The sequence below is a fragment of the Dendrobates tinctorius genome, unplaced genomic scaffold, assembly GCF_039654945.1.
Source record: "Dendrobates tinctorius isolate UK_male_01 unplaced genomic scaffold, ASM3965494v1 ptg000022l, whole genome shotgun sequence".
NCBI classification, from domain to species: domain Eukaryota; kingdom Metazoa; phylum Chordata; class Amphibia; order Anura; family Dendrobatidae; genus Dendrobates; species Dendrobates tinctorius.
In genome coordinates, this window is record NW_027361690.1 from 88,874,268 (window position 1) to 88,901,188 (window position 26,921).

Sequence of the window (26,921 nt, forward strand, 5' to 3'; positions counted from 1 at the left end):
TTTTTGCTTTGTTTTTTATTTTTTAAGGGGTTCGCTTAAGGGGTTAACTAATGGGACAGTTTTATAGGGCGGGTTGTTACGGACGCGGCGATACTAAATATGTGTACTTTTATTGTTTTGGGGGTTTTTATTTCCAAAAAATTATTATTATTTTTACACTTTTTTTTTTTACTTTATTACAATGTCCCAGGGGGGACATAACTGTCATGTGACAGATCGCTGATCCCCTGAAGGTCCCCGCCGCCATTTTGGATCCGGGGACCTGCAGGGAAGGAGGCCCCTGCAGCAGCGCTGCACATTGCACTGCTGTGGGGGTCTCAGGGAAGCACGGAGGGAGCGCCCTCCCTACCGATGCTTCCCTAAACCCCCGGTACACTGTGATCGTGTGATTGCAGTGTCCTTGACTGCCCCTAGCACATAGTGCTGGGTGTCAGCTGTGATAATCAGCTGTGACGTACTATCCCGTCCATGGGCATAGGGGCCCGGGTCTCATGGACGGGATAATACGTCAGATGTCAGAAAGGGGTTAATGGAACCAACAAATGTAATGCTCCAGATTTTCAAATAGCTCAAAGGAAGGTCAGGTTTATAGCTTCTCTAATCAGCCAAACTGTTTTCAACTGTGATAACATATTTGCACAAGTGTTTTCAAGGGTATTCTAAATATTCATTAGCCTTCTTACACAGTTAGCAAACACAAATTACCATAAGAACACTGCAGTGATGGTTGTTGGATATGGGCCTCTATACACCTAGGAACATATTGCATTACAAACCTGACTTTTGCAGCTAGAATAGTCATTTACCACATTAACAATGTATAGAGTGTATTTCTGAATCATTTAATGTTAGCTTCATTGGAAAAAAACTGCTTTTCTTTCAAAAATAAGGAAATTTCTAAGTGACCCTAAACTTTTGAGCGGTAGTGTATTTTCCATTGCTGAGAAAAGTGCAAATGCAGATTTATAAAAGTTGAAGGGGCATCACAGGGCAATAAACATGGGATACACCCAAGGCCTATATATAATGTACTACACATAAAAAAAGAGAAAAAGTTATAGGCCATAATGAAGGGATCACCACACAATATAGAAAAAGCACATTAATTTTTATTGAGTACGAAAAACACACAACAATGACACCACATTAAAAACATTAAAAAGTGACTGATGTGACGTAACCAAACCAGCATATAAGCTCATAATAGAGCTACAGCCTTAAACCAATCACACAAGTGGGCAAATAATAAATGTGTATATTATTCCTGTTCATCTCTGACAGCCTTCCTGGAATTTTGGGGAAGTTCATAAGTCCCTCTGAGTAATACGAGTGAAGAACAAGAAGTTCCCTTCTTTTTAATTGCATGGACAATATAAGTGATCCCTCTGTAGCTTATCAAAATTCAAATTTCAATAGTAACAGAGCCCAATAGAAAGCATCATCTAATCCTCTAAGAGCAAGAAAAAGTTTTGGATGTGATCTGAGATGTAAGAAGCCACTAGGACAATGCATCTATATGTATGTAATTTATATAAAACATTAAATAATTCTGCATTCCCCCTCATTCAGTAGCGTCTCTCCTGGGAATGAGGAAAGTACAGTGTTGCTGGATAATCTCCTTAATGCTGCAGGTATTAGTGTGGATTGGACACTGCAGTGTGTCCTTCATACCTGACCCTCCACAGACTTGAGCCGCTGCAGATTTGCTTGTGATGGGGACACTTACTATGCGTTTCCCTTAGTCCACCTCACTTCATTTGGCATCATGTGCCCTGATGATTAAGGGGGTGAATGCTTCCCCCAAACTGCCTGCTGCCTTCTATCTTCAGGTAGGTTCCAGATGTAACAATAGGGTCCCTAAAATATACATTTAATATTCTAGTATTGGACAGATTATATACACAGGTTGAATGGATGGGACTCGTAGGTCGTTATGATGTTGTTTGTTTTGTACTTATTTTATTAGAATATATCCATCACATGTAGTGTATCTTATTATTCGTAAACTGTCAAGGGATCATTTGACGAGTGGACGATTTATTGACTAGTTATATAGAATTAATAGAGTTCACCTTATGATTGTGATCAACACCGCCTCATTTGTAATTTACCAATACTTTTAATATTATACAATTAAAACCTTTTTTTTTTTTAAATTCTTTGCAACATTGATTTTTCTTTACTTTTTTTTAAGCTTTTCATATATTGTCTTCGGTAAGATAAAAAAAGGTTTGTATTTATTATATTGAAATGGCATCACGTCATCACAGGTGTCACATTATTTTGCGTTACTCTACTGACTGCAATAATGGGGAAATCTTAGGCTGGCAGACTATGAGTATCACAACTAATAGGATACATTTTGTATTAAACAGATACCTACAAAATAAGGTAAAAGGTGCCCCTGTATATTTATTTTACTCACTTTTATAGCACCATTAATCCACAGCACTTTACAGACATTATCGGCATTGTCCCCATTGGGGCTCACAATCTACATTCCCTATCAGTCTGTCTTTGGCGTGTGGGAGGAAAGCGGAGAACCCAGAGGAAACCCACACAAACACGGAGAGAACATACCTTGCAGATGTTGCCCTAGACAGGATTTGAACCCAGGACCCCAACGCTGCAATAATGCTAACCACTGAGCCACTGTGCTGCTTATATAAAAAGACACATCCAAAAACTCCAAGAAGCAGAATGTAAAATTGAATATTAAAAAGAAGCAATCTAGAAATAACTGAAATAATCCAACAATAATAAGTAATCAGGATAATACCAGAACTAATAATCCAAACATTAGATTAAACCAATAGAGAAATGGCAACAAAAATTCCATTAGGAAAAAAAATGGAGGGTATGAAACATAGGAATTGTTTAATGGAAGAGATTATACCATAATCATAGCTCAAAAAAAAATTATAAGGTTCGTGTGGGGCAAACAATCCCCATGCATATCACTGATAATTACTAGCTTCCTCGGGGGTGGTGATACTGTAAAATCAGTCAGGATTGGCTGATGGACACTATGGGATTCTGGACAGCAGAGAGGGGACATTTGGGCCAGAGAAGTAGATCTGAGTGTCATCAGGTATAGTAATAAGAAGAGGCAATGTATACAAGTGTATTCCCTTCTAAGTCTACATTCAGTCTAACTTATGATTTATAAATAATAGGGCATGTTTATTTTGGAAAAGCACATTACCAGATGTTGTGAATTTGCAGAAATTTTGTTGCTACATGCTTTCTTCATTTAATCATTTCGGTGTAGTCTTTGCTGTAGATCCATGTATTCTGTATATTTTAGTATTGATAATAATACGTTTTCCTCATATATTTGTTCTTTCTTAGGGTTCTATGTTATGTGCGGCAAAAGCTTCCAAATTTATCTAATACTCAATGCAAGCAATCCAAAGATGGAAAACAAGTCCAGTGCTCTGTCAGTAAAATCTCCATAGAATATAAATTATTGACTGGGATAGACTTTCTGGCATAAGGTTTTCTGGCCCTGGTCTTTTATCCGTCTGCTATCATCACAATGCATCTACAGCGGAGAAAAAGGCTTCAGCTCAATCGTATTTTATTTATCGTCTGTGTGATGTTCCTTTGCTCCTTGTACCAACTATCAGTAAATCAACAAATGGATTCAGAACCTTGGACAGAGACTAACCTGGAAGAACTTCGCTTTCAGAAGGATGCAAAAAGTGAGATGACTATAAAGGTATCTATAAGGGAAGTATTAAACCTGACATCGACCACCACTACCACCTCTACCAGCACCTCTACCTCAATTGCGCACACAGAAAATGTAACTGGAAGAACCAAAACCCGACACTGCATATTTGTCGACCCAGATCCTATAACACCAATCAATAAACCAAAAACTACAACCACTGTTTCAATGAGCACTAGCAAACCCACAAAACACCCTTTGCCTCATGCCAAAGGAGAATATCCAGAGGACCTCTTCAACATTGAGCAGCGCAGGCAGGGATGGGTAGCACTTCATATCTTTGGCATGATGTATGTATTTGTGGCCTTGGCCATTGTCTGCGATGAGTTTTTTGTCCCAGCTTTGGGGGTGATCACAGACAAGCTTCAGATCTCTGAAGATGTAGCTGGTGCCACATTTATGGCTGCTGGTGGGTCAGCACCAGAACTTTTCACATCCTTGATCGGCGTGTTCATTTCTCACAGCAATGTTGGCATTGGAACGATTGTGGGATCGGCAGTCTTTAATATCTTGTTTGTGATTGGTACTTGTGCCCTCTTCTCCAGGGAGATCCTCAACCTTACATGGTGGCCTCTCTTCAGAGATGTTTCATTCTACATCCTTGATTTGATCATGCTGATTATCTTCTTCCTTGATAATTTTATATCGTGGTGGGAGAGCATGCTGCTTCTCAGTGCCTATGGGTTTTATGTCTGCTTCATGAAATGTAATGTTTTGTTTGAAACATGGGTGAAGACACATCTGTCCAAAAGAAAGAGGCTGGTGAAAGTAATGGCACTGGAAGATCCATCTAAGGTATGTAGATATCCATCACCTTGTTAACTGAGCAAGCTTCCTGGCATCATCTAGTATCACAGGAACTTTAATTTTTGGTAAAATCATATATGAACTGCAGACCTTTTTCATGAAAATAAATATGGTGTTTCTGATTTTTGTACATCCCCTATGATGTCTTGCACTGACCCATTAGGTTACATTAATTGTGTTGTTTTTATGATTTGCATAGCTTACAATGACAATAAGAGAGAAAATAAAACCAATTGATTTATCCATATTGTCAAAAACTTGGACATAAATTCATAAGCTTCTGACCTTGTTAAGACATCATGTGCTTTGCATCCTACAAGACCCCTCTATCTTATGGTATTTGATAAAGATTCACACTACCTACAGTAGGGTCCGTCCATTACACAATTTGGTACTCTATGGCAGGCAGACCAAGGCAATGCGATCGTGTACAGGCGGCTTTTGTCATCACTAAATGGCATTCCACCATGACTCACGTCATGACTTTTCAGGGGCCTAGTAATCAGAGGAGACACCCAGGAGGCTGATAATCCAGTGCTGGCCAACGATGTTCCACTGCTTTGGCCTGCCTGCCATGGACTACAAAAGTAGACATCAGACCTGGGAAGTGTCAATCTTTTTGGTGATCTCTAATATTTGGTTAGTTCTAAATGCCTATAATTATAGCTTTACTTGACAGGTATTTATCCTACTGTCCAACAGTTATTTGGGTGGAGAAAATCTCGGAAATATGCACACTTTTGGCAGTCTTGGCTGTAATAAGACTCACATTTCCTCTATTGCTATTCTTCTTGGCATGTGAAATCAATGCTAGATGCGCCAAGAGGGACATAAATCAAGAAATAGGTGGTGTGATCACAATAATGACTAATCAGCACTTCAGCTCCTCGCAGATGACTAATGGAGGGCAGCACGTGGTGATAATATAACTTTTTCCCTGACAATCTCCAGGGGCAAATCTTAAAAAATGTATTTTCAGGCATTTTAATATAATGCGATTAGTTTAATAATGAAACCTTAGCTAACGAGTTATACAATATTTAGAGAGGATAGGTTACCAGGTTAAAAGTTATCAGTTTTTACTCTTATTGTATTCCTGCTGCTCCTCTGATTATTCCATGTTTTTTTACCTCCTGCAGAGATATGAACCTTTTTATTTAGTGATAATTCTTATGGTCTTTCCGTGTTTTAGGCTGCTTTGCATAATTATAATTTGAGCCATGCCCCCTATGGAAAGATCATAAAAGTTATTATTAGATAATAAGGCATTTATCTCTGCTACCATATGGCAGGTTTAAAAAAAAAAAAAAAGATAAAAAATGACATACTCAGGGGAGCTGCGGGAAAAAAAACCCAGCAATAACTGGACATTTTTAACCTCATGACAGGTTCTCTTTAAATACATCATAGTTGTCATTGATCCATACTGCGGTCAATGCGTATTCTACTGTGTATATCACAGTGTTATATAGCTGGTAATGATTGATGTATTGTACTGGGGAAAAAAAAAGAATGCAAATCCTGATTGCTCTGCCCTTTACCTATTTCCAAAATAAGCTACGGTAATTTATTAAGTGATTTCCATCTGACAAGTACCTGGCCGCTAAGTTTATGATACTACATAATCTACATAATAGGCTTCTATGCCAAGAGGGTGATTGTGTGAGATTGATAGGCTGGTCTCAATGCTTGCTACATAATATGTCCCAATGCCATACCCTTTATACTAATCTAGTTTAGTTTAAAGGGGGTCCAAAGGCAAAGTCACTTTCCTACTAAATCCGCATCTATCTTATACCGTAATGTAAACCATTTTCTAATATATTTGAATTAAAAATTCCCTATCCATCCCTACCTACACTAACTGCTATTCTATTTTTTTCCCTACGTCCTTTTTGATAATGCAACATTTGAGAATCCTAGTGAATGGCTGGGATACTAAAACGAGGAGTGATCAGGGGGAAGAGGCTGCTGTCACTGTCATAGCCTCTTTCCCTACCTGAAATAAAGCGTCATCAGTGGCACTCCTTTCAGGGGCTGGGCTAGTCCCTGTGCACATTGACAGTGCACTCTCTGTTGCCGGCTCACATGAGCAGTAACAAGTCGGCAACAAAGCAATGTCAGATACCCGGCGTGCGGAGACCAGTGCCGCCCCCGCAAGGGACATCACTGTTCTCTGCATGCCAGGTATTCTAACACCAATCTATTGCCAGCTCATTATTGCTGGTCTGAACCAGCAACGGAAAGAGCGCTGCATTTGTCCATAGAGCACATCGACTCGCCCAGCCCCTGTAATGAGAGTCACTACAGTTGTGGCCAAAAGTATTGACACCCCTGCAATTCTGTCAGATAATACTCAGTTTCTTCCTGAAAATGATTGCAAACACAAATTCTTTGGTATTATTATCTTCATTTAATTTGTCTTAAATGAAAAAGCACAAAAAGAATTGTCCTAAAGCCAAATTGGATATAATTTCACACCAAACATAAAAAGAGGGTGGACAAAAGTATTGGCACTGTTCGAAAAATCATGTGATGCTTCTCTAATTTGTGTAATTAACAGCACCTGTAACTTACCTGTGGCACCTAACAGGTGTTGGCAATAACTAAATCACACTTGCAGCCAGTTGACATGGATTAAAGTTGACTCAACCTCTGTCCTGTGTCCTTGTGTGTACCACATTGAGCATGGAGAAAAGAAAGAAGACCAAAGGACTGTCTGAGGACTTGAGAAACCAAATTGTGAGGAAGCATGAGCAATCTCAAGGCTACAAGTCCATCTCCAAAGACCTGAATGTTCCTGTGTCTACCGTGCGCAGTGTCATCAAGAAGTTTAAAGCCCATGGCACTGTGGCTAACCTCTCTAGATGTGGCCAGAAAAGAAAAATTGACAAGAGATTTCAATGCAAGATTGTGCGGATGTTGGATAAAGAACCTCCACTAACATCCAAACAAGTTCAAGCTGCCCTGCAGTCCGAGGGTACAACAGTGTCAACCTGTACTATCCGTCGGCGTCTAAATGAAAAGGGACTGTATGGTAGGAGACCCAGGAAGACCCCACTTCTTACCCCGAGACATAAAAAAGCCAGGCTGGAGTTTGCCAAAACTTACCTGAAAAAACCTAAAACGTTTTGGAAGAATGTTCTCTGGTCAGATGAGACAAAAGTAGAGCTTTTTGGGCAAAGGCATCAACATAGAGTTTACAGGAGAAAAAAAGAGGCATTCAAAGAAAAGAACACGGTCCCTACAGTCAAACATGGCGGATGTTCCCTGATGTTTTGGGGTTGCTTTGCTGCCTCTGGCACTGGACTGCTTGACCGTGTGCATGGCATTATGAAGTCAGAAGACTACCAACAAATTTTGCAGCATAATGTAGGGCCCAGTGTTAGAAAGCTGGGTCTCCCTCAGAGGTCATGGGTCATCCAGCAGGACAATGACCCAAAACACACTTCAAAAAGCACTAGAAAATGGTTTGAGAGAAAGCACTGGAGACTTCTAAGGTGGCCAGCAATGAGTCCAGACCTGAATTCCATAGAACACCTATGGAGAGATCAAAAAATGGCAGTTTGGAGAAGGCACCCTTCAAATATCAGGGACCTGGAGCAGTTTGTCAAAGAAGAATTGTCTAAAATTCCAGCAGAGCATTGTAAGAAACTCATTGATGGTTACCGGAAGCGGTTGGTCGCAGTTATTTTGGCTAAAGGTTGTGCAACCAAGTATTAAGCTGAGGGTGCCAATACTTTTGTCTGGCCCATTTTTGGAGTTTTGTGTGAAATGATCAATGTTTTGCTTTTTGCTTCATTCTCTTTTGTGTTTTTTCATTTAAGACAAATTAAATGAAGATAATAATACCAAAGAATTTGTGTTTGCAATCATTTTCAGGAAGAAAAGCAGTATTATCTGACAGAATTGCAGGGGTGTCAATACTTTTGGCCACAACTGTAATTATGTTTTGTTTCAGGAAGGGGGCAAAGTCTACAGAAAGGACTGCAGCCTCTACCCCTTCATAAAGCTTTGTTTGAGTTTCCTAGCATGCACTAGGATTCTCAAAGAGTCATCCACAAAGAAAGATGGAGAAAAACAAACAGAATAAGGCTGAGTGCAGACGGACTTTTTAGCCCTGCGGATTTTTCCACGCAGAATGGAAGAAATCCGCAGGTCAAATGACCTGCATTTTTCCTGCGGATTTCTTCCATTTTTCATGCGGCTTTCCTGCGGTTTTTGTGCGGTTTTCCACTGCGGATTCCCCCCTGCGGATTTGGAGACAGGGGAGGTGGAAAACCGCACAAAATAAGTGACATGCTGCGGATTTTGTACCACAGGAAAACCGCGCGGAAAAATGCGCAGCGTTTGCACAGCGGTTTTTTTTTCATTGATTTTAAGGCTACTGTACATCACAATGCGGATATGCAGCGTTTCTGCGTGGAAAAATCCGCTGCGGATCCGCTATATATCCGCATTGTGTGCACACAGCCTAACAGATAGTGTAGATAAGGAAGAACAGAGAATTTCCAATGCAAGCATATTAGAAAATAGTTTAGATTATGGCAATAAATAGGGATTTAGAATGAAAAAGACTTTGCCTTCGGACCACCCCTTTAATTTTGATAACCAATGTAACACCCCTTTATGGCTACCACTGTACCCTGGGTGTTATGGGGGGTCTCACCTCTTCTGTACGCAGTGCCTCCACCCGAATCTTGATTGGAGCTCTGTCTCTGGGCTGCAGAAGGACAGTTATCTTCTGCCAGGGGCTGATTCGGGAAACCCCTGCCACAGCTCGGTACACACTCAGGAAGCACGAGTAAAACAGTTTAACAGATTTATTGCTATGAAGCAGAATTAAAATGGATTTACAGGAATAAACATACAATGCGATTAACTGTGCTCTATAAAAGTCATATACCCATCACAGACTAATTAAACCCCAACCCTGCAAATATAACGTGGTCAATTCCCCCTCTTTTGCATTTACTCAGTCCGACCGTTGGGGCCCAGTTGCCGCGGATGTTGGCGCGCAAAGTAGAAAACGTAGGTGCACTTAAATGAATGTTGCTGTCAATAGTCTCGGTTGCAGTGTACTCACTGTAAGTCGATCTGATAGAATCACAAGTCTCAGCAGAACAGTCACTGTGTCTCCAACAATCGGAGGATTCTTTAGACTCCAGCTGAGGGCTGCAGGATTTAGACCTTTATCCGATGGGAGTGCCGGCAGGAATCTCTGGATCTTTGCTCTCTCCGGCAACACTGGTATCTCCGCGGTGTCCCCCACACTCAGCAACTTAGGGGAATCAAGATCCTCACCTTTCTGTTTCTCATAACCAGCAGCAGCAGCCACGTTTTCTCTCCTCTCTCCCTTTACTTTCACTTTCTCCTCAGCATCCTCCCCCAAGTCCCTCCTCCTTCCTTCTTCTATCATCTCACTGGATCCCTGGGAGTTGTAGTCTTCTGCCACTCAGGAGAAAAACGATTAGTGTCTGTAGGTCCCTGTTTAACAGCCACTGCAAAACTCTTCTTAGAGTCTGTAAGCTCCAGCATGCCGGTAGATGCTCTGACAGTTCCCTGTGCATCTGTTACACCAGCAATAAACAAAATATCCAAGAATTAGGCTGGAGTCACACTAACCAACGAGAAATACGGTCCGTGTTTTACATGCATAATACGGAGAACTGTCCCCTAAATAGTGCTCTGTATGTCAGCCGTAATCAAGGTCTGGTCGCGTATTTTGCGCATGTAAGCATCCGTATGTATTCTGTATGGCATCCGAATGCTGAGATTTTCTCACAGGCTGGAAAAATGGACATATAATGGATCCCTATGACAGGTTAAAACCCAAATGAAAGAATAGATATAGACACATAGAATACATATATATATATGTATACACATGTCATAGAGACACACACACACATATATATATATATATTTATATTTCATAGAGTTCTACATAACAGAATAGCTGCATTTTTTCCCACGCTCATCAGTTCACCTCAGGTCAGCCAGTGACGTCAGTCAGGCTGCGCGGAGTCCTCTGGCTGACCTGAGGTGAACTAATGAGCATGGGAAAAATGCAGAAACTTTCCCACGCTAATTAGTTCATCTCCAGACAGCCAGGGAGGCTGCGCAGAGATGAAATAAATCATTCTGGCAGTGGTTTACATGTCACTGGTCGCATTAGCAACGGTCCCTGTGTAAACCACTTAACCCTTTCTGATGGATTGCAGCGGGGAACCTGACTGAGCAGCGGAGAGGTAAGGATATGGTTGCTTTTATGTTTTCTTTTTGTTACAGTTTGATGGTTTATTTTTGGATTACCAGAGCAATAAATCTTGTCAAAAACTAGGTGTCTTTATTTCTTTAAAATAATTTTTAATGTCTGTGTGTGTTTTTTAACCATTTAATAGTCTAACTTATAATGGATAAGTGTTTAATTGACACCTCTTCATTATTAATCAGCTTAATGTCACCTTCCAATTACAAGATGACAATAACCCATTAATATTAACCCATTAGGCACCGCTACAGGGCAATGGGAATAGAGAGGATAAGTGCCAGAAAAGGCGCATCTTATAGATGCGCCTTTTCTGGGGTGTCTGGGGGCAGATTTTTGTAGCCAGGGGGGGCAAAAACAATGGTCTCTTCCAAGGCTATTAAAATCTGCCCTTACTCACCTGCTTTACCTCTCTGGTTGCGATTTTGCCGCGGGAGCCCACGCATTTTTTTCCAACAAAATAACCCCTTACTTTAACACTTAAGCGTCCCAAATTTTACACACAAACTCTAATTTAATTATTAGTCAGGGACATATAAAAAATACATGAATTTTAATGGTTTACTGTATGTAAACCATGTGTCATTTCATGTCAGGTTGGGGAATGATTTTACAGAAGCCGGCAATTGATTTTGCTTCTATTCTGCTGTGTAGAACTCTATGAAATATAAATCTATATATATAAATATATATATATGTGTGTGTGTCTCAATGACGTGTGTGTGTATATATATATATATCTATATATAAATGTATTCTATGTGTATATATCTATTCTTTTGTTTCTATATTAAACCTGTCAGAGTGATTTTACTGTATTGCGCACTGAATTGCCGGCTTTTCTAAAGGACACCGGGTGCGTATTTCTTCCAAGTCACACATCTGGTCCGTGTGTAATGCATTTTCTTGCGCACCCATAGACTTGCATTGGCGTATTGCGGCTGTAGTACGCTGACAATCGCAGCATGCTGCGATTGGCACAGACCGTAAAATACGCGAGAGAAATATACGGCTGATGGGAGCTACCCGATAGAAAATCGTTGGTCCGTGTGCAATGCGTTGTTTTTACGCCTCTCACTCATCTGTATTTCTCTCTAGTGTGACGCCGGCCTTAAAGTAAAAATTGAAACAATTCCCCATATTTCCACTTTACTAAATGGCACTTACCACAGTAGGGTTAACCTTGTTGTAGCTAATGGGTGTTAATGTCCTGACGGATGGTGTTACATCATTACTTTTCATTTTTATGTACAGAAGGGCAATGGGTCACTTGCAGGGGATGAGCCAAAGCCACAAGAAGACAACAACAGATTAAAGGTAGGTGATCCAAGGAGTTTACTACAGAGTGATCTAATCCAATTTACACCCTTACCTGTGTGTAAGACGGAATGTCATAGTTTTGCAAATAGAAAGCATAGGTAATGTGCCTGTTTTATATACATAGTTATGATAGTTATGACTGTCCGCAAATTATTGTTCTGCATCAAGTCTGGTTTGGTAAACGTTTAATTCTGTATATGGCATTGATAGGTAAATGTCAATGAGAAAATGTTCTAGTGATATTACTTTTTGTTGTTGGGTTCTGGAAAACAAGTTTGTGATCAATGCAAGACCTCAGAACCCAGTATGACAGCAATAAATAATTACATTATTTAAAGACTAAAGGTCATTAAAAATAATTGTTCTAACACTGAAATAATCTTTTATATATACTCGAATTATGAGGTGTATTTATTCCACCGCTAACCCCTGGTGCAGCAATAACAAATCTCTAAGGATTAGAGCAATTGCAGGAGCTTTCCTCCCTGACTGATTTCACCTTTAATATCACCGGCTCAATCCTTCTCAAGCTTATTTGAGCGAATCATACATCAACTGTCCCGTGTGGCAGACACCATTCTTCCCTCGCTGTCCCGCGTTGCAGACACCATTCTTACCTAGCTGTCCTGTGTGGCAGATATTATTCTTCCCTAGCTGTCCCGCGTGGCAGACACCATTCTTCCTTTGCTGTCCCACGTGGCAGACACCATTGTTCCCTAGATGTCCTGTGTGGCAGACACCATTCTTCCCTAGCTGTCCTGTATGGCAGACCACTCATTTCTAGCCAAACAGCTGTAGAGAACCTCCTCTCCAGCTCTTCTATTTGCCCTTTTATTTAATTTCCAACTGTCAATGTGAAAGACTACTACTCACCAGCTGTGGTATCACTAGATTCTATCTACCAGCTCTTCTATGTACTAGACGTCATTCACCAGGTCTTCACCTGTGAGGGCAATACTGGCCATCTCTTCAATATGCTAAACCACTTCTTTCCCAGATCTATACCTGTTGGAGCTGTTCTTCTTGGCACTCCCATGTGCCAGACACCATTCTTCTCTAGCTGTTTTTAGTGCCAGATTACTTATTCCCTCCATCTATAGCTCTAGAGGCTCTCTTCTTCAGCTCTTCTACGTGCTCAGCCATTTATTTCCAAACTTTCAAGCTTTGGAGATACTATTTATCCTCTATGTGTCTATGTGGGTCTTCCAGCTGTCAGGGCATCCTCACCAGTTCCTTGATGTTCCAAATCTCATTTACCAGGTCCATAACTGTTGGAGCTCTCCTATCAGCTCTTCTGTGTGCCACATCACCAATTTTCCAGCTGTGAGAGCTCTCATCATCAACAATACTAAGTGTCAGATCACTCTTTCCCCGCATCTCTATATCGGAAGTCTCTACTATTCACAATGTGTTAATAGAAATGCATCAGAGAAAAAAAAGAGAAAAGAAGTCTAAAATAAAACGTAACTCATTTTATTAAACACGTAAATTAAAACAACAATGTACACATACAGTTACAAAGAAATTGACAAAAATGGGCAGTGTGGAACAATGGAAAAGTGGATGGGAAACCAATGGGAATAGCAGTGTTACATGTAAAGTGCCCTTGCTTCATGTCATTCCTGATCACTCATCCTGTGCTCTCACAGTGTGTCCAATGCAATTAAAGTCTCAGTAAGAAAAATAGGTATCCAGAGTCAATACTCAGTGCTAATAATAGAGATGGGCGGACTCCTGGGTGTTCGGGTCTGGCGGGTCCAGCCGAACAGGTACAAAAAGTTCGGGTTCAGGTACCACTCTCACGGTGCTAGCGAAGATCTCCCCGAGGTCACTGCAGTTCACTACGGTGGGGATCGGAGCCTCAGTACCTGGAGGTAACCTCGATGATGTCAAAACCGGTCACTGAGGCTGTGCTCGAAGCAGTTAAGTCACCAGTGGTTCTCAACCTGAGCGGTCGCATCTTGGCACCGTCCAGTTTGAAATCTGTTTATCATCCAGACATGGATTATGGTGTGGGACAGAACGACTAACAGGTATGGTATATTGTTGTTTTTTTATTTTTGGTTTATTACAGGAGATCAAGGGCTTCGGTTGAATTAGGCGTTTGGTGAGTATAACTGTGTTTTGTTTTATTTCTAATAAAGGACTTTATTCTGGCTGTCTGTTTATTTACAATACAGCTATGTAAGGAGGTGACGGAGTCCATCATGTGTTTTCCCCTCTTTGGACACTGTACACATGTATCACGTGCGGCACCTTGTCGTTTCCTAATGTTAATGTAATGTTGCTGTATTGTGTATTTACTGTTTATAAGTTTAGAGACAGTGTAGGGTAATAGCATAGTACAATAGTGGGATTATAATAGAGGGGGCATACTAGAGATAGGGAATAGGGGTATTATCTTAGGTTTAGTCAGCATAGGGGTTTTCCAAATGGGGAGGAGTTTACAGTGTAGTGCAGAACAGTGAGGATATAGTGCAGACACTTCCTGGTTAGTGAGCACAGCCCGGCAGCCTTACCCAGGGCATGAAGTGCTGTCAGGATGCAGAAGTGAACAGTCATAGTCTGCCAGCTCTGGGGATAAAGCTGCTTTGGCAGGAAGGGGTCCCAGGCTGAGGAACGTGCTAGCGGTCACCACCTTAAATAGAAACCAGCCCCAAGAGGATCCGGGTCCTACGGTCGGGATTAGGCGCAGCTGAGATGGCGAGCCTTCTACCTTCTCCTACTGAGACTGGATAAGGGGAGTGGGAAGGAGCTGGTGGACCCAAAGGCACAGGTGATGCAGACAGGACAGGGGCTGTCCAAAAGGGCCAGGATGGCCAGACGAGACAGAGATTGTCAGGTGGGACAAGGATTGTCCAGAGGGGCTGAGATGGCCAGGAGAAACGGAGACTGCCAGGGAAAGTGTCAGGACTGCAATTGCAAAGGAACTGTGCTGTTCTTGTAACAAAAACCCTGTCATTAAGTAAAGTTGAGTTGTTAAGCATGGATATGGAGTTTGGAGTGATTTGTGAGATCCATGGATCTGATGCCAGAGTGACAGATGACAAGAGGACTCCAGCAACTGAAGTGAGTGTCCTGCTGTGCACACTACACACACAGCAGGATGGACATTATATTTCATCTGTGGGGCGCCAGGGTGTGGGAACACTACAGCTCGTTGCCACGACTACCACCCTGGCCGCCTTACAACTATAGGATTAGTAATGGATAGGTGTCTTACAGATGCCTCTCCATTACTAATCTGTGGGCTTGATGTCACCTGACAATATAAAGGAGACATCAACCCCACAAATATTAACTCTACTTGCCACCACTACAGGACAAGTGGGAAGAGCTGGGCAAAGCACCAGAAATGGTGCATTTAATAGATGTGCCTTTTCTGGGCACCTGCTTGCTGCTATTTTTAGGCTGGGAGGGCAATATCCATGGCCCCTTACCAGCCTGAGAATGCCAGCCCCCCAGCTGTCTGCTTTAGCAAGGCTGGTTGTCAAAAATAGGGGGACCCCAGGCCATTTTTTTAAATTATTTAAATAATTAAAAAAAAAAAAACAGTGTGGGGACCCCTCTATTTTTGATAACCAGCCTTGTTGAAGCTGACAGCTGAGGATTGCAGCCCTCAGCTGTGAGTCTTGCCTGACTGGTTATCAAACATACAGGGGGACCCACGCCTTTTTTTTTTTAATTATTTATTTACAGTACAGGAGCGTCTGATGAATGCTCCCATCTGTCGTTCCTGCACTCACTGTTATTAGTGGCTGCAGGTGTCGGATGATGGGAGCAGTAGCCCCATCAGTTGACACCAGTGACCAGAGGTAAACGTTATACCTCTGATCACAGCTGCGTGATCGCGCTTTGTTTTCACAGCGTGAGAACCGCGGCTCTCTGATCGGCGGGGAAGATTTCACCACCAATCAGAAGCAGTGTTTGCCGTGCTGTCATGTGCTCTGGCCCACTTGTACTCTAACCCCCTTTGTATTGGCATACCATCTCTATGTAAGTATTCATTCAGTTGTATTTTCTTACTAAGATTAGTCACAACACCATGCTTTTTGACTAAGAGTATTTAGGGTAGGGTCTTTACCTTTTTGCACTTTTCTAATTATTTTACATGGTATATGTGCTCCAGCACCATTTTGCAGGAACATTTTTTTTTTAAATTTCTTCTGATATATACATAATTTTAAAAACTATATTAAAGTAATTTGTATGTAACTCCTTCTTAGGTACAGCACCATGGAATCAATGGTGCTATATAAATAAATAATAATAATAATAATGTTTTATTTTATGAGACCTTTGTTAGCACCTCTTTTTTTCTCATGTTGGTTTAATATAATATAATCTTTTCATAGCGTGTGTCTCTTGAATGCCCTCTCTTCTCTGCTCAGTCTTTTTATTGTTTGCGATGATGTACGTCTTTTCAGATGCGCACAGGAATGTTTTCTATGTTTCTGTCCCTGTCTGAAGAAATGGACAGTGTTGGAAGAAAAAGCACAAAGCCCATTTGTACTCAGTTTGCGTCATTGCACTCTATAGCTCCGTCGAGGGTTCTGTTCAAATTCTGTAGTGAGAACATAGTACAATGTTTCTAGAACCCAACAATGTCTTCCCTGGCTATGCAATTGTCTCCCAGCCGTCAGATCCTTCCTCCCCCAGTTCTCCTCACCTGCTCTCTTCACAACATCCCTACCACAACGATCTGGCCAATTACTTCAAAGAAAAATTGACCAGATCCGACAGGAAATTATCTCCCAATCACCTCATACCATGCACTGTCCTACCTCCCCCACTGCATCTAGCTCACTCTCTGATTTTGAACCAGTCACAGAAGAAGTAAGCAGGCTCCTTGCATCTTCTCGCCCAACCACTTGCACCAGTGACCCATTTCCGTCACATCTACTCCAGTCCCTTTCCCCTGCTGTTACCCCTCACCTAACTAAAATATTTAACCTCTCTCTCTCTTCTGGTATCTTTCCCTCCTCATTTAAGCATGCCATCATACATCCACTACTTAAAAAACCATCCCTCGACCAAAACTGTGCCGCTAACTATAGACCTGTTTCTAATCTTCCCTTCATCTCTAAACTCCTGGAACTCCTGGACCACTCCCGTCTTTTCCGCTATCAGAAAACTCTCTTCTCGACCCTCTCCAATCCGGTTTCCGCTCTTTACACTCTACTGAAACTGCCCTCACTAAAGTCTCTGATGATCTACTAACAGCTAAATCAAATGTTCATTACTCCATGCTAATTCTCTTGGATCTCTCTGCAGCATTCGACACTGTGGATCATCAGCTTCTCCTAACTATGCTCCGTTCCATTGGCCTCAAGGACACCGTTCTCTCCTGGTTCTCCTATTTCTCTGACCGCTCCTTTACTGTTTCTTTTGCTGGCTCCTCCTCCTCTCATCTTCCCCTTACTGTTGGGGTTCCACAAGGATCAGTCCTAGGCCCCCTTGTTGTGAGTTCATTTTCCCCTTCGTCACTGAGGTCTGGTGAACTCCCTATTCTGGTAAAGGAAGGTAATGAGCCTGATTATCAGGCACCTGAGCCTAAAGTGGATGACTGGCTGAGTGGAGTCACGGACTGGATATAAGGCTGCCGACGCCCTTCTGCCCTGCGGGTGATTTCTCTGTGGACTTCTAGGACACCAGTCTGATTCCTGCTCCTCTAAAGCTAAGTTTTCTGCTTTGCCTGTTAGCATTTGTGTTTTGTTTTTGTTTTCCTTGCTTTTCTGGATTCTGCCATTCCCTGCTGGGGTGAGCTGAATCTCATTTTGCCGGTTGCTCTGTCTTCAGAATATTCCTGAGTACTGACATAGCTTTTTGAAGCCTAGCGTCTTCAGGGCCTTTTTCACTGTCAGTTTGTTGGCTCTTATTTTCATAGGGTTTTTCACGGATTGCAGACAGCAGCCTTCCTGTCCTTTCCTATCTAGTTAGCTTGGGCCCCGTCTTTGCTCAGTCTATCTTTCTGTCTGTGTTAGTGTTTTCATCTTGCTTCACCGTTATTAAATGTTGGGGGCTGCCTATTGCTTTGGAGTCTGCACTGGGGCAGTTTAGATTTCCCCTTTCTTTCTTTAGGCCTATTTACTTCTCCGGCTGTGGTCGAGGGGTCTAGGGCATCGTAGGAACCCCCCACGGCTACTGTTAGTTGTTGTGGATAGGATCAGGGGTCTGCAATCCGATAGCTGCCAACCTCTCTGGTTTTCTGGACTTAGCTAGTATTTCTGTTTTTGCCTCCTACGGTGACTCAATCATAACACCCCCTCCTCTTCTCTTTGTATACTGCCCCTATTGGTCAAACAATCATTAGATTTGGTTTCAAGTACCATCTCTATGCTGACGACACCCAATTATACGCTTCTTCTCCTGACATCACGCCAGCCTTTCTAGAAAACACCGGCAATTGTCTAAACGCTGTGTCTAACATCATGTCCTCACTATATCTGAAACTGAACCTGTCAAAGACTGAACTCCTTGTGTTTCCTCCCACTACTAATGTACCTATACCCGACATTGCCATTTCCGTGTGTGGTTCTACTATTATTCCCCGGAAACATGCCCGCTGTCTTGGGGTCATACTTGACTCCGAGCTTTCCTTTGTCCCCCACATCCAATCACTGGCTCGATCTTGTTATCTGCACCTCAAAAACATTTCTAGAATTCGACCTTTTCTTACTTTTGACTCTACAAAAACTCTGACTGTTTCTCTTATTCATTCTCGTCTCGACTATTGTAACTCCCTTCTAATCGGTCTCCCTCTCCCCCCTCCAATCTGTCTTGAATGCTGCTGCCAGGATCATATTCCTCGCCAATCGCTACACCGATGCCTCTACCTTGTGCCAGTCATTACACTGGCTATCCATCCACTCCAGAATCCAGTACAAACTTATTACCCTCACCCACAAAGCTCTTCATGGCTCAGCACCACCCTACATCTCCTCCTGTTATGAATGAGTCACCGTAGGAGGCAAAAGCAGAAATACAAGCTAAGTCCAGAAAACCAGAGAAGTTGGCAACTATCAGATTGCAGACCCCTGAACCTATCAACACAACTAGCAGTAGCCGTGGGGGGTTCCTACGATGCCCTAGACCCCTCGATCACAGCCGGAGAATTACATAGGCCTAAAGAAAGAAAGGGGAAATCTAAACTGCCCCAGAGCAGACCCCAAAGCAATAGGCAGCCCCCAACATATAATGACGGTGAAGCAAGATGAAAATACTAACACAGACAGAAAGATAGACTGAGCAAAGACGGGGCCCAAAACTACCTAGATAGGAAAGGACAGGAAGGCTGCTGTCTGCAATCTGCCAAAACCCTATCAAAGACATAAGCCAACAAGCTGATATGAAAAAGGCCCTGAAGCAGCTAGGCTTCAAAAACTAAATCAGCACTCAGGTATTTTCAGAAGACAGAGCTAAATGAATTCAGCACACCCCAGCAGGGAATGGCAGAAATCCAGAAAAACAAAGCAAAACAAAGTCAAAGCACAAAAGCAAAAGGCCGAGCAGCAAACTTAGCTTTAGAGGAGCAGGAATTCAGACTGGTCTCCAAGGATCACACAGAGAAATCACCCGCAGGGCAGAAGGGCGTCGGCAGCCTTATATCCAGTCAGTAACTTCACTCAGCCAGTCATCATCATCAGCCTCAGGTGTTTGATAATCAGGCTCACTACCTTTCTTTACCAGAAGAGGGAGTTCCTCGGGCCTCAGTAATGAAGGGGAAAATGAACTCACAACAGTACCTCCCCCTTGAGGAGGGGTCACCGAACCCTCAACTACGCCACCAGGGCGATCAGGGTGAGCCCGATGAAAGGCACGCACCAATCTTTTGGCATGAATATCAGAGGCAGAGACCCAGGAATTATCCTCCTGACCATAACCCTTCCACTTAACCAAATACTGGAGTCTCCGTCTAGCCAGACGGGAATCCAGTACCTTCTCTACCTCATATTCCATGTTACCTTCAACCAATACAGGGTCTGGAGGTGCCACTCCCGGAACAACAGGTTCAACAAACCTCTTCAACAAAGATTTGTAAGGTACTCCTGGGGTGGACCCACTAGACCGTGGCAACGAACCCCCCAAGGGCGAGCTGACCAGGTGGACCACCCCCTATACAGGGAGTGTATGGGGCAGGCCCACGGGGGACTATCACCACGGCAGCCGGTACCCGGGAAGGTCAGGGCGGTCAGAGAGGTGGATCCGAAGGGCAGGCACTGGACAGACGACACGGCTCGGAGACACAGGAGAGACGGCAAGTCTTGGCGAGACAGGAGGAATGGCAAGGCTTGTAGACACAGGAGGGAAACGGGCGAGGACTGAAGCCACAGAACCTAGGAGAGGAAACACAAGAGGAGAAAGGTAAATGCACGGAAAAGGCAGGGGAGCGCTAGGAGAGCGGCCAGAGTCACTAGCAAAAACTAATGATAGTCAGGCATCGCCTCCAGAAGGAGGCGGCCTGATATAGGGAGAGCGAAGGCCTGCCGGGTCATGACCTCCAGCTGGAGGAGGAGACGCGCGTCCTCAGGCGGGGGAGAGCGCGCGCCCGGCCATAGTGAGGAGACGCACCCGCCGAGGAGGAGGAGCGGGAGCGCGCACCAGGGGGCCGGACAGAGGCAGGCGTGGGCCGTGGACGGGGGACCGGGAGAGGCCGCAGCGAGGCCCGCAGCGGCCGGTGAGGCAGAGAGGTGACCCCCGGAGAGCGGGTGAGCCGGGGCCGGAGGGAGGTAAGAGAGGAGGTCCGCGGCAGCCGCCGCGTGACAGTACCCCCCCCTTACGCGCCCTCCCCTGCAGACCGGACAAAAATTTAGCCAGGATTCGCGGAGCTTGGATATTCTCCTGGGGTTCCCAGGATCTCTCCTCAGGACCAAAGCCCTTCCAATCAACCAAGAAAAAGGTTTTCCCTTTTTGCTTTCTCATGGCCAAAATATCTCTCACCTCAAATACATCGTCTGCGGCGGCAGGCGGATGTGAGTGAGGAGCTTCAGAAAGGAAACGATTGAAAATAACTGGCTTAAGCAAAGACACATGGAAAGCATTAGGGATGCGGAGAGAGGCGGGAAGACGCAATTTATAGGAGACATCATTGATACGGGACAAGACCTCAAAAGGTCCAATATAGCGGGGACCCAGTTTGTGGGATGGGACCTTGAGGCGAATAAACTTGGAGGCTAGCCAAACTTTGTCACCTGGGTGATATGGTGGGACATCCAGGCGCCTCTTGTCTGCGAATCCTTTTACCCTGTTACGCACCAACTCGAGAGCGGTCTTGGTCTCCTGCCAGATCCTGGAGAATTCGCCGGACAGAAGATCAGCCGCCGGTACACCCGAGGCGGGGGGAACTGGTAGAGGTACACCAGGATGTAGACCGTAGACAACAAAAAACGGGGATTTGCCAGAAGATTCACTGATGTGGTTATTATAGGAAAACTCAGCCCACGGGAGTAATTCAGACCAGTCGTTCTGGTGGATATTAGAAAAGTGCCGGAGGTAGTTCACCAAACTCTGATTCGTCCGTTCTGCCTGACCGTTGGACTGTGGATGATAAGATGAGGAGAAGTCAAGGGTGACATCCATCGATTTGCATAGAGCTCTCCAGAAGCGAGAGGTGAATTGGACTCCTCTGTCCGAGACAATATGTTGGGGCAGACCATGGAGACGAAAGATGTGCTGGACGAAAATCTTCGCCAAGGCGGAAGCCGATGGCAAGCCAGGCAAAGGGATGAAGTGGGCCATTTTAGAGAATCTATCCACTACTACTAAGACGACAGTACAGTTGGCAGATGAGGGTAAGTCCGTAATAAAGTCCATGGCAATGTGTTGCCAAGGCGACGAGGGTACTGGAAGTGGATGTAGAAGACCAGAAGGCAGCTGCCGAGGCACCTTGATCTTGGCACACGAGAGACAGGAGGCGACGAAATCCCGGACATCCTGGGAAAGGGTCGGCCACCAGTAATAGCGGGACACCAGAAGAAGTGTCTTTTTATGGCCGAGATGACCTGCCAGTTTAGAAGCATGGCCCCAGTGGAGAATTCGTCTTCGGTCCGTCTCAGAAACAAAAGTCTTACCAGGTGGGGTAGCGAGGAGAGAAAGCGGAGCCACGGTGATGAACCTGGATGGATCCAAAATATGTGCAGGTTCCTCCTCGACATCCGTGGAAAGAGAGGACCTGGACAAGGCGTTGGCTTTGAGGTTCTTGTTGCCTGGACGAAAATGCAGATCAAAATCGAATCGGCCAAAGAACAGAGACCACCTGGCCTGCCGAGGGTTGAGTCTTTGTGCAGACCGCAGGTACGCCAGATTCTTATGGTCTGTGTAGATTGTGAAGGGATGTGCGGCGCCCTCCAACAAGTACCTCCACTCTTCTAGCGCTAACTTGATGGCAAGCAGTTCTCGGTCTCCAATGGAATAATTCCGCTCAGGGGTGGAGAAGGATTTTGAAAAGAAACCGCACGTAACGAGCCTGCCGGAGGAGGACCTCTGAGACAAAACAGCTCCGGCTCCTGTTGCGGATGCATCCACCTCAAGGACGAATGGTTTGTTGACCTCAGGGCGACGGAGTACGGGGGCCGTGGCAAAGGCACGTTTCAGAGATAGAAAGGCTTCTTCTGCTTCAGGGGTCCAAACGTGTGGGTTGGCTCCCTTACGGATCAAAGATGAGATAGCGCCAGTCAAAGAGGAGAAATGGGAGATGAACTGCCGGTAGTAGTTTGCGAAGCCGAGAAAACGCTGAATGGCTCTCACCCCTTGAGGACGTGGCCAGTTAAGCACGGCCGAAACCTTCTCAGGATCCATACGCAGACCAGAGTCGGAGATGATATAGCCCAGAAATGGGAGAGAGGACTGCTCAAAGGCACACTTCTCCAACTTGGCGTACAGACGATTCTCCCTCAAACGGAACAGGACGCGCCGGACATCTCTTCTATGAGTGGACAGATCAGGAGAAAAGACCAGGATATCGTCGAGGTACACAACCACGCAGGAATACAGAAGGTCTCGGAAGACGTCGTTCACAAATTCCTGAAAGACTGCGGGAGCGTTGCATAACCCAAAGGGCATGACGAGATACTCATAGTGTCCATCTCTGGTGTTGAAGGCGGTCTTCCACTCATCTCCAGAGCGAATACGGATGAGATTATAGGCTCCACGGAGATCCAATTTAGAAAAGATTCGTGCCCCACGCAGCCGGTCAAACAACTCGGGGATGAGAGGTAGCGGATATCTATTCTTAACGGTAATCTCGTTGAGACCACGATAGTCAATACAGGGGCGCAGGGACCCGTCTTTTTTCTTGACAAAAAAGAAGCCCGCTCCAGCGGGGGAGGAAGACTTTCGGATGAAGCCCCTAGCCAAATTCTCCTGTACATATTCGGTCATGGCCTGGGACTCGAGTGGACTCAACGGATAGATCCGCCCTCGGGGCGGAGTCGAGCCGGGAACAAGCTCGATGGGACAATCATATTGCCGGTGCGGAGGAAGGACCTCTGCTTCCTTCTTATCGAAGACGTCCGCGAAGGCCCAGTAAGCCGAAGGCAAGTCCGCAGGACCCGAGACAGGAGACGAGCATTTGAGGGGTCGTACTGGGCGGAGACATCTGGTCTGGCAGAAACGGCCCCAACGAAGGATGTCTCCGGAGCGCCAATCCAGAACAGGTTCATGCATCCGCAACCACGGAAGACCCAGAAGCACGGTGTGGGACAAAGACGGCAGCACGAAGAAGGTTATCTTTTCACGGTGCAAGACCCCGATCTGTAAGTCCAGCTCTTCAGTGACCAGGGTAACGGCTTCACGCAAGGGAGCACCGTCGACAGAGGCTAACTGCCGGGGAACCTCCAAGGACCTGACAGGTATCCCTAATCTCTTCACCGCCTCGAGTTGGATGAAGTTTCCCGCAGCCCCCGAATCAATATAGGCTAACTCCGAAAAACGTTTGGAGCCCAGGAAAAACACAACAGAAAGGGTCAAGGGTAGAGAGGTGTCAGTGACACCTAGGGAGGCCTCTCTTACCTGTCCTAGGCGGAGGAGTTTCCCGGCCTCACAGGACAGGAACGTAGGAGATGGGAGGCGCTGCCACAATAGAGACAAAGGCCATGAGCGAGTCTGTCCTGGCGGCGAAGCTCCGCGGGCCTTAGTCGGTCCACTTGCATGGGTTCGGGAGCTGTGGCTGCGGCGGAGGACCGTGAGCGTGGTGGGCTGTGTGTAGGAGGAGAAAAACGATTGGGCCTTCTCTCCCTGGCGATCTCGCGGGAACGCTCCCGGAAACGCAGATCAACTCGTGTTGCCAGCGAGATGAGGTCCTCCAAAGTCGAGGGTGTATCCCGGCCTGCCAGCTCGTCCTTGATTCGGGATGATAAGCCTCGCCAAAAAGCCCCAACCAGGGCCTCATTGTTCCACCCCAGCTCCGAGGATAACGTACGGAACTGGATGGCGTATTGTCCAACCGAGAGGGTACCCTGGCGCAGGCAGAACAAAGACTCGGTAGCAGAGACCAGGCGACCGGGCTCATCGAAGACCTTACGAAAGGTCTCCAAGAAAGTTGCGAGCTGGGAGACAATCGGGTCATCGCGTTCCCACAAGGGATTCACCCAGGACAGTGCCTCACCCTCAAGGTGGGAAATCATAAAGGCCACTTTGGCCCGGTCGGAGGGATACTGTAGGGGAGCCAACTCGAAATGCAACTGGCACTGGTTGATGAACCCCCGACAGAGTTTGGGATCTCCGCTATAACGTGGGGGTTTAGCCAACCGGGGAGAGGCGTGTGGAACAGCCACAGGTGCCGGAACTGCGGCTGCCGCCTGTAGGGCTAGTAAGCGGTTATCTACAGAGGCGATGTAGTTCAAAATATGGGCCTGGGTGTCGCGCTGCTGGGCCAGTTCCTGCTGCAGGCCGGAGATCTGGGAGGCAACTCCCGGATCGGAGGTCTGCAAAGCGGAAAGTCGGGAATCCATCGATTTGAGGAACGACATGATCCTCGCTTGGTTCTCTCGAAGGAACAAAAGTTCCTTTTGGGTCGGGGCCGAAGTACCAGCGGGATCCATGGCCTGACTATACTGTAAGGTACTCCTGGGGTGGACCCACTAGACCGTGGCAACGAACCCCCCAAGGGCGAGCTGACCAGGTGGACCACCCCCTATACAGGGAGTGTATGGGGCAGGCCCACGGGGGACTATCACCACGGCAGCCGGTACCCGGGAAGGTCAGGGCGGTCAGAGAGGTGGATCCGAAGGGCAGGCACTGGACAGACGACACGGCTCGGAGACACAGGAGAGACGGCAAGTCTTGGCGAGACAGGAGGAATGGCAAGGCTTGTAGACACAGGAGGGAAACGGGCGAGGACTGAAGCCACAGAACCTAGGAGAGGAAACACAAGAGGAGAAAGGTAAATGCACGGAAAAGGCAGGGGAGCGCTAGGAGAGCGGCCAGAGTCACTAGCAAAAACTAATGATAGTCAGGCATCGCCTCCAGAAGGAGGCGGCCTGATATAGGGAGAGCGAAGGCCTGCCGGGTCATGACCTCCAGCTGGAGGAGGAGACGCGCGTCCTCAGGCGGGGGAGAGCGCGCGCCCGGCCATAGTGAGGAGACGCACCCGCCGAGGAGGAGGAGCGGGAGCGCGCACCAGGGGGCCGGACAGAGGCAGGCGTGGGCCGTGGACGGGGGACCGGGAGAGGCCGCAGCGAGGCCCGCAGCGGCCGGTGAGGCAGAGAGGTGACCCCCGGAGAGCGGGTGAGCCGGGGCCGGAGGGAGGTAAGAGAGGAGGTCCGCGGCAGCCGCCGCGTGACAGATTTATGGAACACATTATGGATTTTAAATGTGACAGGAAGAGCCAAACGAAAAGAGACCGGATTAATAATCTCCACAATCTTGTAAGGTCCAATAAATCTAGGCTTAAAATTAGGAGAAGCCACCTTCATAGCAATATTTTTTAATGATAACCACACCATATCACCAACCTTAAACTGGGGACCAATGGTCCTATGTCGGTTGGAAAACCGCTGGGCCTTTTCCTGGGAGAGAGATAACTTATTCACCACTTGTTCCCAGATCTGGTGCATTCTCTCCACCACAGTGTCAACACCTGGGCAGGCAGAGGGCTCCACCTGCCCTGAAGAAAATCGAGGATGAAACCCAAAGTTACAAAAAAAAGGTGACATCAAAGTGGCAGAACTAGCTCTATTATTTAAAGCAAATTCTGCCAAGGGCAAAAATGAAACCCAATCATCCTGATCAGCAGAAATAAAACATCTCAAATATGACTCCAAGGTCTGGTTTGTTCTCTCTGTCTGCCCATTGGTCTGAGGGTGAAAAGCAGAGGAGAAGGACAACTGAATTCCCAGCCTGGAACAGAAAGTTCTCCAAAATCTAGACACAAACTGGACTCCTCTGTCAGATACAATGTTCTCAGGAATCCCGTGCAAACGAACCACCTGTTGTAAAAACAGGGGCACCAACTCAGAGGAAGACGGCAACTTAGGGAGTGGTACAAGATGAACCATCTTAGAGAACCTATCACAAATCACCCAAATAACAGTCATCCTCTGAGAGACAGGCATATCAGAGATGAAATGCATTGAAATATGGGTCCATGGCCTCTTGGGGACAGGCAAAGGCATCAACAACCCACTAGATCGAGAACACGATTTAGACCGGGAGCACATCCCACAGGACTGCACAAAATTCCTGACATCACGAGACAAGGAGGGCCACCAAAAAAACCGACTCACCAGATCTCTAGTACCAAAAATACCTGGATCACCAGCCAAAGCAGAGCAATGAACTTCAGACATCACT

The 26,921-nt window shown here is 45.5% G+C and overlaps 1 protein-coding gene across 1 annotated transcript in view; it reads left to right on the top strand.

Moving 5' to 3' along the window:
* The window catches only part of SLC24A1 (solute carrier family 24 member 1), a 128,178-nt gene that overhangs the window by 18,813 nt on the left and 82,444 nt on the right, over positions 1-26,921 (top strand). The window contains exons 2-3 of the mRNA XM_073568874.1: positions 3,352-4,528; positions 12,066-12,128. Of these exons, the coding sequence (XP_073424975.1) occupies positions 3,539-4,528; positions 12,066-12,128 (1,053 nt within the window). The 5' untranslated portion in view covers positions 3,352-3,538. The remainder of the gene's footprint in view (positions 1-3,351; positions 4,529-12,065; positions 12,129-26,921) is intronic.